The sequence below is a fragment of the Citrus clementina genome, unplaced genomic scaffold, assembly GCF_000493195.1.
Source record: "Citrus clementina cultivar Clemenules unplaced genomic scaffold, Citrus_clementina_v1.0 scaffold_3, whole genome shotgun sequence".
Taxonomy (NCBI): Eukaryota; Viridiplantae; Streptophyta; class Magnoliopsida; order Sapindales; family Rutaceae; genus Citrus; species Citrus x clementina.
Genome location: NW_006262339.1, coordinates 33,870,941 through 33,883,700, shown reverse-complemented (window position 1 = coordinate 33,883,700; position 12,760 = coordinate 33,870,941). Strand labels below are relative to the sequence as shown.

Below are 12,760 nucleotides of genomic sequence, written 5' to 3'. Positions count from 1 at the left end.
ATTTAAAGTTTTAAATTATTTAAACCCAACTTTTAAAACCTAATCTAATAAAAATAATTTTTTAAACTATAAATTTGTCAAAGATAATAATTTTTCTTAAAACAAATACAAGATATGAAATTTGGGTTTTTCGGCCCAGCTTTAAGGACAAAAAACAAAATGATCCAAGCCTGACTAAGCCGAGCCCAACAAAAAATGGGCTTGTAAAAGATAATAATTTTTTTAAAAAACATACAAGAAATTCGGGTTCTTTGGCCCACCTCTAAGGACAAAAAAGAAATGATCCAAGCCTGACCATGCCAAGCCCAACAAAAAATAGGCCGGCATTTACCATTCCTAAACTTAGACAATACAAGATAGTCAAGTTTCTAATTAACTTAGAAGTCAAGAAATAAAGATCCCTTAATTTAACTAGTTCAACCTCATATTTGGATCTTTTCCCCAAAAAAAATAAAAAAATAAAAACCTCATATTTAGATCCCACTTGAATTTATTAAATTAAATTAATAGCTTGTCATTAAAGATAATCTACGGATGGGTAAGAGGATTTTTAAACCCTTTTGAACTCCTTTCCTCACAGTTTATAGTTACAAAATTTTCTCTGAAGTGATAGTGGAGTTAAAGTTTTTAAGTGTACAGACCATGCTTTTGTTAGTAAAAGTTCATTGTTTAATGAATTTTTTTACGATAGGAATTTATTAAGTACTTTAATTTGTGCTCTCCAAGTAACCTATGCTCTCAATCTAACCGTGGATCATCTTGCCCTTAATCCAAACGTTACAGAGCCTTCGTTGTAATGCGTACTATGTATGCAGAAATCAATCTGTCTTCATATATCCAGCACACTGTTTTTCTTCATCGACAAGGCTATAGTGTGAAATGGAACAATGTTGGGCCTCTGTGCTTTGATTTCTATGGGCTTTGGCCTGATATTAGGAGAGGCCCATCATGTTATTTTCTAGAAGTGCAACTAGAGCAACGAGGCTTATTTTCGTGAAATTTATCAGGATGGAGAACATCTAAACGAGAAACATGATTTCTTCGATATGCCTCCTTATTACACGAAACATATATATGAAATATCCTCTGTTGACTATTCGTAATTAAATATACACATGATTAGATAATTTTTACAAACTAATATAATACATGAACCACAAAAAAGAAATCTAGCATATAGTTTAATTTAACGACTAACTAAGACATGGATGTGAAGGAAGAACCCATTGAAGATAATCTTGGAGGAGAAGAGAGGAAAGGTTTTGGTGGGATTTGCAAGGCTTCAATGCTTCCCTGTAACATGTCTATAACCTTATTCATAGCCGGTCTATACGATGGATGAGTCTGTATACACCATAAGCCCACAATAACCATCTTCTTGGCAATTTCAATTTCATTTTCGTTGCTGCTCATAACACTAGGCAATTTAAACACCTTGCCCTGCTCAACGTGTTTGTATATCCAATGCGGAAAGTATATGTCGCTTGTTTCATCCACTCCAGCATCAGGGTTATTTTTGCATCCAACCATTTCCAATATCATCATTCCATAGCTATACACATCGGACTTGTGTGAAACTTCTCCAAAGCTTCTACTAAGAACTTCTGGAGCAACGTAGCCAATTGTTCCCCTGGCTTCAAATAGTGATACATTACTCTCCTTTGGAGGGCATAGCTTTGCAAGTCCGAAATCGGAGATCTTCGGGCAAAATTCTTCGTCGAGAAGAATGTTATGAGGTTTTATGTCAAGATGCAAAATCCTGGTGTTGCATCCGCGATGCAAGTACTCTAGCCCTCTTGCCGTTTCTATTGCAATGTGGTAGAATTTTTCCCATCCCAAGTGTTGGTGTGCTTTCGAAGTATCTCCGTTGTGTATGAATTTCTCGAGTGATCCATTAGGCATGTACTCGTAAACAAGAGCTCTCTTGCTACCCTCTAGACAAAACCCTAATAATGTGACAACGTTAACATGCGATGTTCTACTAATGCTTGCAACCTCGTTAACAAATTCTTGTACATTTTCTTTTGATGTATTTAACAGCTTCACTGCCACAAGACGACCATCCGGTAACTTCCCTTTGAACACACTGCCGTAGCCGCCTTGGCCTAATTTATGTTTGAATGAGTTCGTCATTTTCTTGATATAAGAAAAGCTGTACCTTTTGGGAGCTAGAGGTCCGTAATTGTTAATGACGGATTCAAGATCTTGATCATCCTTTGATAGCTTCCTGAAAATCGAATTTGATATAATTGATGAGATGTTAAATCCGTAACAGCGAATAATGATGCAGGTAACTGTTAATACGCCGATTCCTGCGCTAGCAACACCTGCAAAAATAAGTAATAATTCATGAGGCCATATTCAATGTTACAGCTTAGAATATTATAGAATAGTAAACCAAAACTGCGCTAAAACGAAACGTAATTTGGTTCCAACATGCACAACCGTATTATTGTCTGTGATAATACGTATCGATTTGATCATTTAAATTTGGCACATATTATCTCTTAATCAATTTATGGTTGCCAAGTCCATTCATGCACAACCGTATTATTTTCTGTGATAGGGTGAACCCTTAATATCAAAATTCAAAGTCTTAACTTCAAAAAAAATTCAGTGAGTGCTGCAGTGAAAGCAATAGTTGTTGGGGCAATGTATACAAGATGGGTAAAGTAAAGAAAAGGGTATTATTGGTTCGCAATATAATATACGCCAAATTTTATATGTATATTTAACCAACATGGGATACACGTACTAGCTAGCCAAGATATTCTATCACGTGTTACATGACCACCCACAACCCACATGGTATTTTAATATAATTGTATCCTGAGACACTGAGACTTTCAAACAACTCTTTTGTTTTAATAACATTACTTTGATATCCTTTCAAAGAAAGAGGAAAGCTATTGGCACCTTCATTATTCTTACAAAACCCCACTTCAAATAAAATTTCTATTCTCGACAAATAAGAATTAATACATGCAGATTTTTTTTCCCTATCAAATCACTTACATTTATAATCAATCCTTTTTTATTTTTTATTTTTTGATTTTCTACCTGAAACTTCCTATCAAACTAAAATAAATTACATAATTTTAGAATAATCTACAATCCTTTTTCAATTTCTTATTGATTTATTATTTTTATATTTAAGATTGCTTTCAAATTATAATTTAAAATATGTGTAATTTAAGTCAATAATTAACATTAAAAAATTTGTCACCTAGAAAACTTTTTATTTTTGTGTGCCGGGTGACGATAAGATTGAAAAAGAGAAAAAAAAATACACAATACTACTTTGAGTTTTAGCAATAAAAAATTAGAAGATTTATTAAAAAAGGAAATTTTTGGTAATAAAATAAATATAACTGAAAAAAGGGTTTCATGGGAGATTAGAGGGTGCCAATAATCCAACTCTCAAGGAAAATAATATTACTTTTATAAAATTCATAAATTCAACAGTAAAACATCTATAAACTACTAGGGTTTGTACCATATGAAATCTATCAATTAAAGAGATATTAAATAACCGACAAATTAATAATTTATTATTTAATCGATGAATTAATAATTTATTAAGTTACAGAGTTATTTACAATTCAATTAACATACATTTAATAACTAGACATTCAATGTATTTTAATAATATTGAAAAATAAGAGATGAAATCCAAGTAAATTTAAATCTTAAGCAAAAACAAGTAAAAATATAGTCATATTTTATGTAAACAACTAACAAGAGAGTCATATTTTATCTAATTCAAATATCATAGTCAACAACATTTGTAATTTTAACAAATTATTAATTTATTATATGAACCAGACCACAAAATTATATAAAATTTTTAAAAAAATTATTTTATATTTTATCGAAATTATTAATTTAGTCCATTGGCCAAGTTGGGACTGTGAAAATTTATTATATAATAGAGATTATTAATTTATCAAGTATTAATTTGAAAAAGAGATGCTGCGAAACATTAAAAATTTATCCAGAATGAGCAAGCAAAACATATTGGTCTGTCACCTTACCTATAACAAGCTTCATTCCCAAGTTCAAACCCTTGCCTGTAAGACAATCATTCAAGGTTATTGAAAAGTTAGATCATCATAAAACTTCTGTATGAATTATTGTAAAAATTCAGACAACATATCTAACGTTAATCGATTGATTGAAATTGAGTACTGGTGATGGTTCAAAAGGGAGAACTTAGTTTTGAAAATTTGTTGTGAAATCACACAAATTTTTTAAGCATTTAGATAAATTAAGGACGAGGTTATATTACTTCACCAAACTAACATATATGTTATAATGAAAGAAAATATGTTACTAAAATATACTCTCTTTCATTAGATTTCATAGTTAAGAAATAAATGTAACAAAATTAACAAAATATACTTCAAACTATTGTAAACCTCTACTTACCAAAAACGAAACAAAAAGAAAAGGACAAGCATATACGCACCAGAACAGGTGTTTGCCTGGGGTCCGTCATGGTAAAAGCATACAAATTTCTCTGAATTCGAGTGATTAGATCCGCAGATTCCTCCAGAAGACTTGCATTCAGAGCAGGGATGCGAATGATACCCTACATCAAACCCTTGTTTCAGAGCTTTTCCCAATTCTCCAGCCTTTATATAATTAACAGCAGTCAACAAAACTGGAACTTTGATACTCGAATTACACGTCTTTGAAAGATTAGGAAACTGAACCTCCCCCGAAGCCTCATCAATATTTGTAATATTTGGGTAAAAGACAACTCTTTTTCTGCCTCCTACGTTGCAGCTGACAGTATTCGGAGCTCTTTCAGGAAATATCTCATCACCACAATTAAAGAATAAAGTGACAAATCCGACGCTGTTTTGGCTGTAGTAAAACGGAGAGTTGTTGAATGATGCTTCGTTGAATATTCCAGGACAAAGAGTATCCCAAAGATCACCCCGGGCAATCGTCATTATTCTCTCGGAAGCATTGATTTTCAAAACCCTGAATTTTTGGGGGCCGCGCTGTATGATGGAGAATTGATTGCCTTGACATTTGAGCTCGAATCCTTCAGCACGGCCACAATACCGGGGCCTATTGTTTCCCCAGAAAGGGTAGCCTATGTCCTGTAGGCTTGACCCACAGGAATAGCGATGACTGCATGCCGCGTATTGCTCGTCATGACGGCCGTAAGCTGCTGGGACATTTACAACAGTGATCAAGGTGCAGAAGATGATGATCAGTTGATTACTCATTTTTGTGCAAAGGCTATGGAGGGAGAAGTGAGAGAGAAATGTTAAGTTATATATTAATTTAAGTTAATTAGTTAGTTCAATGGTTTGTAGGGTACACACGTGATAAAAAGGAATGCAACGATGAAGGAGATAATCTGTTAGTGGAAGACAGCACAGTGGTCTACCAGAACTCACAAATAAATGTGGAGTCAAAAGCGCCGCTATACTCAGATTCTAGAAAGTCTTAGTTAAATTGAGAGGCACCACACTCTTTAGACTCTTTAAAAGAAAGCAAGCAAACCTATTTTGAACGCCGCGTTTCGGTTTGCGAGTATAAGCAATTTTTCACCGGCTTTTCTCTCTCTGTCAATACAGTATGAGCAACTTTTAATTTATTCATTTTATTACATTATTTAGTCATACATGCATGTAACAATTTTGAATGACTGTCCCGTCACTTTGTAATTTAAGATCTGGGTTTCAATGATTTAGTCCCACGTGGTGAAAACGTAAAAATGTTAAAAAAGAAAAACGTGACACACTTGTCATCCAAACATGTATTCATGATTTTAGCTAAATTAAAATTCATTCAACCTCTCTAGGATGTGATTATGGTCATGTTTGGGATTGAAGTACCGTAATTTTTAAATTACAAATGTTGTAGAAAAAAAACTATAATTATAAAATAAAAGTTAATATTATCTAGTAAACATAATTTTAAATAATAATTTTGATAAAATTAGTAAAAACATAATAGAGTTTTCATCATACAAGTGTAAAATTAAATCAATTTATCTTTTAAGTTACAGCAGCTAATGTTTATCAAACAATTTAATATTATAATTTTTAAACTACAACAGTCCAATCTCAATCTTAAACAAGTCCTATGTAGGCTAGTCCTTTAACTTTCTACTTACAATTTCGATCAAAAACTACCCAATTACGGTTGGGGAAAAAAAATTCCTATAATAATTGCCCTAAATTCATGCTATTCATTTTCCTTTAAATCATTTAAAGCACTCAAACAAATCAACATCTTGTTCCTCTCCACATAAAATATAATAGCTGTGTTTGTTCTTGGTACTTATGCTTTTTTCTTTTTTTTTTGTGAGTTGTTGCCTTGTTGGTTTTATTTTAACTCCATGCTTATCAAACAAATCAACACCTTTCTCCTCTCCGCACTAAAATAATAGTAATGCGAAGCAAAGATACTTTTAGTAATAGTAACGGACATGCTATCATTAATCGTTATACCATGAGCACTAATATTAAAATAAAATAAAATGAAATAAAATGTTACGAAAAACAACGTTAATCCATCTGGTTTTTGCACTTAATTGCTAAGACAATACCTCCGATCAGATGTATACGCTAATTTTGTATACATTTATTCTCTTTATCATTTTTTTATCACTGTACATCATCCTTTTTAACTCTTTTTGTCTATTTTTATATTTACTCACTTATTATATTATGTCGCATCACCTTTTTTTTCCTAAAATATAATAAGAAAATTTGCATAAAAATTTTGTACTCTTCGCCAAATGCCAAACGATTTACAGGGAAGAACTGGGGAAAAGAAGTGCAATTAAAATTTAATTGGGATTTAGAAAATTTATAACTTACTAAAATGTGAAATTTAATCTTATTTATAACTTGTCTAAATTGGGACAAAAATTTTCTATAATTACATGAGAGGTATTCCTATATAGAGTATAGATCATCATTAAATAGAAATTTCACTGTACTCCAACAATCAAGCTTCTCTGTGAATCATGTTCATTTTTTTTCTTTTTTCTTCATTTTTCTTTTCAAATAATATTATAAAGATACAAGGGTAAATTGTAAAATTATGTGGGTATAGAAAGAAAATTTTTATTTTTAAATTTTAATCAAGGGTTTATTAAGTAAATTTGTTTAGGGAGCAATTTAGTGGTTTCAAATAACCTCACTAGAAAAAAAGTAAACATCAATTACCAATATTCGTATTATAAAAGATAATTAAAAAAATAAATGTAGAATAATAGAAATTATACCTTAGCCACTTTATCATCTATTATTAGGGATGGCAATGGGGAGGGGAGGGGAGGGGACCAATCTCCCCGTACCCATCCCCGATATTTTGCGTATGTCCCCGTCCCCTCCCCGTCCCCGTCAGAATTACTTGAGAGAATCCCCATCCCCTCCCCGAATAATAACAGGGGATCCCCGAGGGTCCCCGATCCCCGAATAACTAATACATTTTTTTTTATTTTGAGTTAATCATATTAAAATAAAAAATTTAAATAAAAGTAAAGTTCGAAATATATCTTACATTAACATCTATTACAAAAGTCACATACATTAAATTAGTAAGTAACGCAACATGCAAGGGATACAAACTTCTTTTACAAACTATCATGAACAAATTAATAGTCTAATGCAAAATTGTTACAAATAAAATCGAATTTAGATTCAAAATTAACTTTTTCAATGGTGGCGTGAGCACTTTATAAATGTGGACTATTCCCTTTACAACACAATAGTTAAATCGGAGCAAATAAAAAGTAAATATTAGATTAGATTAGATTAGATTAGATTAGATATTAAAATTGTGATTCGTTGTGGGCAATTATAACATCTAAATATAAATAAAAAATAGATTTAAGTTTAAAATATTTAAAGAATATTAAAATTAAAAAAAAAATGTTTGGCTATTAGAATCTACTCGGTCTTTTTAATGTCCTAAATAAAAATTTAGAACTTTAATTAGTTAATTAGGCCTAAAAGTTTAATAATATAAATATTTTTTATTTTTACCAATATTTATAATTTTATAATTTAAATTTTATTATTTATTTACTAGTAATTTTAAAAAATTAAAATGGGGAAATGGGTAGGGGATGGGGATTCCACCTCATCCCCGTCCCCTCCCCGAATAAGAAATTGGGTAAAAAAATTTCCCCGTCCCCTCCCCGAATAAGAAATTGGGTATGAAATTATCCCCATACCCTCCCCGAATGGGGAAAATCCCCGAGGGTACCCGTCCCCGTGGGGATTTTTGCCATCCCTATCTATTATGTAGAATAAAACGCTTAAAACCATCATATAGAAGAGTTTTTATTAGAATATTACTATTTTAAATTAATTGTTTGATTTGAGCCGTTATTAAAGTATTATTTTATTGTGATTTATATTAGTAATTTTTAAATTGAATAAAATCGGATCAGATTTTATTCCTTCCTTGGAGGATTGAGTTGAATAACAAGAAAAAAAAAAAATCAAATCATGGACTATTGGTTCAAAATATCATGATTTTTTTTTAATTCCATTTTTGTTCACGATGTTCGACCTTCATTAAATTTTTATTTCTAAGCCAAAAAATTATTAATGGTTTTATGCCTCCTCTTTTCTGATAAATATATTTTTTCTACACATATGCAGATATGCTTGTCAACTTTATCAAGATATCTTCTTTCTAAACCAAGACAGCTCTGCTTGAGAAGTTCCTATGTTTCTTCCTCCTGTGCACGCAAACTCTACGAATACTTTCTTGAACACGTTGAACCCTAACTCTAAGTAGAACCAAAAGCTTAAACATAATAGACGCTTAAGTAGAGAATATAGGGTTAAGTTAGCAGTGGTAGAAATTCAACTTGTATTCCATAAATATGTCCAAAATTCTCTTAGGTTTGCCTGAAACATGGATATCATCTGAAGAAACTTTTCGTCATACTACAGATTTCCATCCTAGTTTATGACGAAACCATTTCCTTACAGGTGCTTTTGGTTTCAAGGTAATGAACCTAAACATCCTATTATTCGATTGTTAAGTTGCATGTAACTTGTCTGATGTAGAACGTTATTTTAGGTATTATAGAATTCTAGAATTTTATTATTTTAGAGCTTTTTAATTGGAATCTATTATGGTCTGTGATTTAGTTTTTTATTTCCATTATGATTGTGATTTATTTTTCCTTTTTAAGTTAACTTAGGGAAGTGGGTTTCCTCTATTATAAATGGAGAGGTCTTGTTATTTTTTTTCATAATTTCAAATTAATTATTCAATAAAAATCTTTTTTTATAATTCTTGTAGAGTCATTTGGATTAGAACGTCGTCTATTATCTATCAAAATCTCTCTTGTAGCACATTATTAGAATGAAATCTAATTATATTTCGATTAGAGCATATGCTAATCGCATTGGCTTGGTCTAGTACTAGAACGATATCTACCAATTGATAGAGTGGCGTAGCAGAAGCGGAGTTGGGTAAGAAAATACTAGATATCATTGGGTGTGGCCGTGATTTGGAGTGAACATGGTAAGAGAGGGTGGTTTTAAAAGAATTGGGACTATACTGAAAATTGAATAAAAATACCGGGTGCAATGGTAATTATGCAAAAGTTTAGGTTTCTAGTAGCGGTGGTCGGAAATTGGTCAAGGATAGGTAGATCTGGAAGATTTGATATCGGTGAACGCAATGGTGGTGGTGATTTGGCTCAAATCGTCTCGGATTAACTGGAAAAGTGAATTGAAGTGGTGGCAGTTGATGGTTGTTCATGGCGGTTTATGGCCAACGTTCAGGGGCAAAGGGCGATTGGGTTTTAGACGGCAGAGGATAGGGATGCTTTTGGTTGTGGTGTCGACGATGAGGCAACAAGATCTGTGGTGGCGCGTGTGTGCAGCCGCGAGTTTTGGGTGATTTTCGCGGCGATTACAGACTGCGGTTGAGGACGACAATGATTGCAGCTTGGTCGGCAGTGGCTAACGAGGTTGGTGGGTGTGTTGGCCGACGGTAAACAACCGGTGGAGAGGTGGGCGCGGTGGTTGCGTGGCAGCGGCTAGGGTTTTCAATTTTTAGGTTTTTTTTTAATAAACAATGATTATTTGGTGGGGGATAGATATGAGTAGCCGAGAAAGCTGTGCAATTGGCACAGAACCGCTAGCGGAAGAGGAATTAAAAAATTAGATATCATTCTAGTACTGGACTAAATTAATGCGATTAGCTTACACTCTAATCGGAGCGTGATTAGATTTTGTCTAATCCAAATGGACTAAACTAATGCAATTAGCTTATACTATAATCGGAGCATGATTAGATTTTATCTAATCCAAATGACTCAATGAGATTTTTAATAACGCGTAATGCATAATGCAAGATTAGATGATGCCCTAATCTAAACGACTCTATAAGAGAAATTTTGATAGATAATTCCAGAGGGAATTATAAAAAAAAAAGTTTTATTAAATAATTGAATTTAAAGTTTAAAATAAAAAGTACCGAAAATAATAACAAAAATACTAAAATCTTAAAAAGTTCAATTAAAATAAAAGGTTCAAAATAATAAAATTCTAGAATCTTAAAATACCAAAAATAACGTCCTATAGTATTGTCTTCAAGAGCTTAACCGAGTGGTTTTAAAATGCCTTTTTTGCATGACCATCCGTGTTAAAATCTTTGGAGAGATATGGACTAAAAAAAGCTAATTTATACTTTATCCACGCCCTATCTTAGAAAGAAAAAAAAAGTTGCATGTAGCTTGAAAAATATTGTATGAATTTGAATTTTTTTTTTTTGTTTGGTGCTTCAGACAATTGATACAAGGCACTCAATGAAGAGGTAACGAGAATGATAACGGATAGTGCAGACAAGCCAGTTCACAAGTTACGCTTGATTGATGAAGTACAGCGCCTAGGGGTGGCTTACATCTTTGAGGAAAAAAAATAGAAGATGCAATACAAAAATTATGTCAAGACAATATTGACAGTGATAGCCATGATCTCTCCACCGTTTCTCTTCATTTTCGATTGCTTAAGCATTAAGGAATCAAGATTTCATTTGGCAAATAGTCTCACTTAAACAACTTAAACAAGCGTAATGCTAGAGCCACGAATACTTAGTATTGTATTATCCCCACGAGTTTGACCGAATGGTTTTCAAACAGCTTTCTTCAACAAACTCTCTAAGTTTGAATCATGTAAGGTTGGGACTAAAAATCAATTTTGGTTATATTTTTGCCATACTTTCTCTCTCTCTCTCTCTCTTTTTCCTATAGTATGGGTTGATTAATAAAAATATAAAATAATAAAAATAAATCATGTGTATCATGTGATTGTTTCATCTAACTAAAATTATTATGCCACTTCATGAGTTGGTACTGTACCAAAAATTCATGGCTCTAATATTATTACAGTTACATAATCGTTAACTAGTTATTCATTTAAGTTTTTAGTAATTTAGTTTTTGAATGTGATCATCAGTTGGGTTTGAATGGTTCAAAGATGATGAAGGTAAAATTCAAGTCATCTTTGATGAATGATTTTAAATGGATGATAAGTTTGTATGAGGGAGCAGACATGTCCATTCGCGTAGAAGATATTTTAGATGCCTGAAGTCATCGGTACGTAGATCAGGATCATGTAAGCCCTAATCTTACTCTGAGACCCATTGATTTTATAAATATTAAATTTACTCTGTGATTCACCAATAGTCTAACTGTAGCAGCCATAATTCACGTCTAAATACAGTAGCCACTATTCTATCACGTGGCAGGGTACCATTAATCCATCGTACTCAATTAAAACCCTCCGTGAGTTGGTCTCATGCAAATTTTCTTAATGCCAAACAGAGGATAAGAAGTATAATTAAATTTGAAAAAAATAATAAATGTACATTTAGTCCTTATATTTTTATTTAAGTGGCCATTAGTCATTAAATTTTTAAAGTACCTCAAAACACTCCTGCAATTAAATATATTACATCTTACCCTATTTTTTTTATTTTCACAATAATACCCTTCCAACAATATTCTTGACATTAATTAATTTATCGATAAAAAAATTTATTAGAAAATTAACTAATAAACATCAGTGTGAAAGAACTAATATTTTTTGTATATGTGTAACAACTTACTAATAATTATCTATAAATAACTTAATATTAGCCAACTTAAAGCAATATTTAATATCCTTCCAATAATCTTACTAATAGTTATTTCATAAAAAAATTAATGTACCAAATTAATCCTAAAAGTGAAATAATAATATAAAAGTTTGTGTAAACTTTTATGCTATTTGTAAAGTTTGTTTGATAAATTATCATTTTTCATTAATATCCTTAAGAATATTGTTGCAAGGGTACTATTGTAAAAGAAAATAAGAGCAAAAATAGGAGTGTAACATATTAAACAATATAGAGACTAAATAGACACGTAAATCAAAATATAGAGACCAAACGAGCATTTACACCAAAGAAAGGTTAAAAATCTTATTGATAATATAGCAAAGTGTCAATCAATGTGGATACATAAATATGAAAAACATTATTTTCTATTGTTTTTAAAATCATTTTAGCTATATGAAATTTGAGTTTTATTATCAAGGTTGCGGATGCTCTAACTAAGGTGGCGTTTGTTTTTTTATCTGAAATCTGAATAGACCTGAATTAATTTGAATTTTGAATAGATCTGAATGTCTGAATCTGAATAATATGTTTATTTTTTTGTCTGAATGTCAGAAAATAAGTATTAAGTTATTTGTTTTTTTTAACTTAAAAAGCTGAA

The 12,760-nt window shown here is 31.6% G+C and overlaps 2 protein-coding genes across 2 annotated transcripts; both read right to left on the bottom strand.

Moving 5' to 3' along the window:
• Positions 1 to 1,197: 1,197 nt before the first annotated feature.
• Positions 1,198 to 4,489, bottom strand: LOC18046120 (LEAF RUST 10 DISEASE-RESISTANCE LOCUS RECEPTOR-LIKE PROTEIN KINASE-like 2.5). Its single transcript, XM_024187426.1, has 3 exons — positions 4,469 to 4,489; positions 4,035 to 4,070; positions 1,198 to 2,327 (listed from the first exon to the last, which is right to left on the bottom strand). The coding sequence occupies exons 2-3, from the start codon at positions 4,048 to 4,050 to the stop codon at positions 1,198 to 1,200; spliced, it is 1,146 nt and encodes a 381-aa protein (XP_024043194.1). The 5' UTR covers positions 4,051 to 4,070; positions 4,469 to 4,489.
• Position 4,490: 1 nt separating this feature from the next.
• On the bottom strand, positions 4,491 to 5,240 carry LOC112099900 (LEAF RUST 10 DISEASE-RESISTANCE LOCUS RECEPTOR-LIKE PROTEIN KINASE-like 2.8; the record flags this gene model as incomplete). Its single annotated transcript, XM_024187425.1, has 1 exon — positions 4,491 to 5,240. A coding segment is annotated over exon 1 (750 nt), but the record flags the coding sequence as incomplete, so codon positions are not given.
• Positions 5,241 to 12,760: the final 7,520 nt, after the last annotated feature.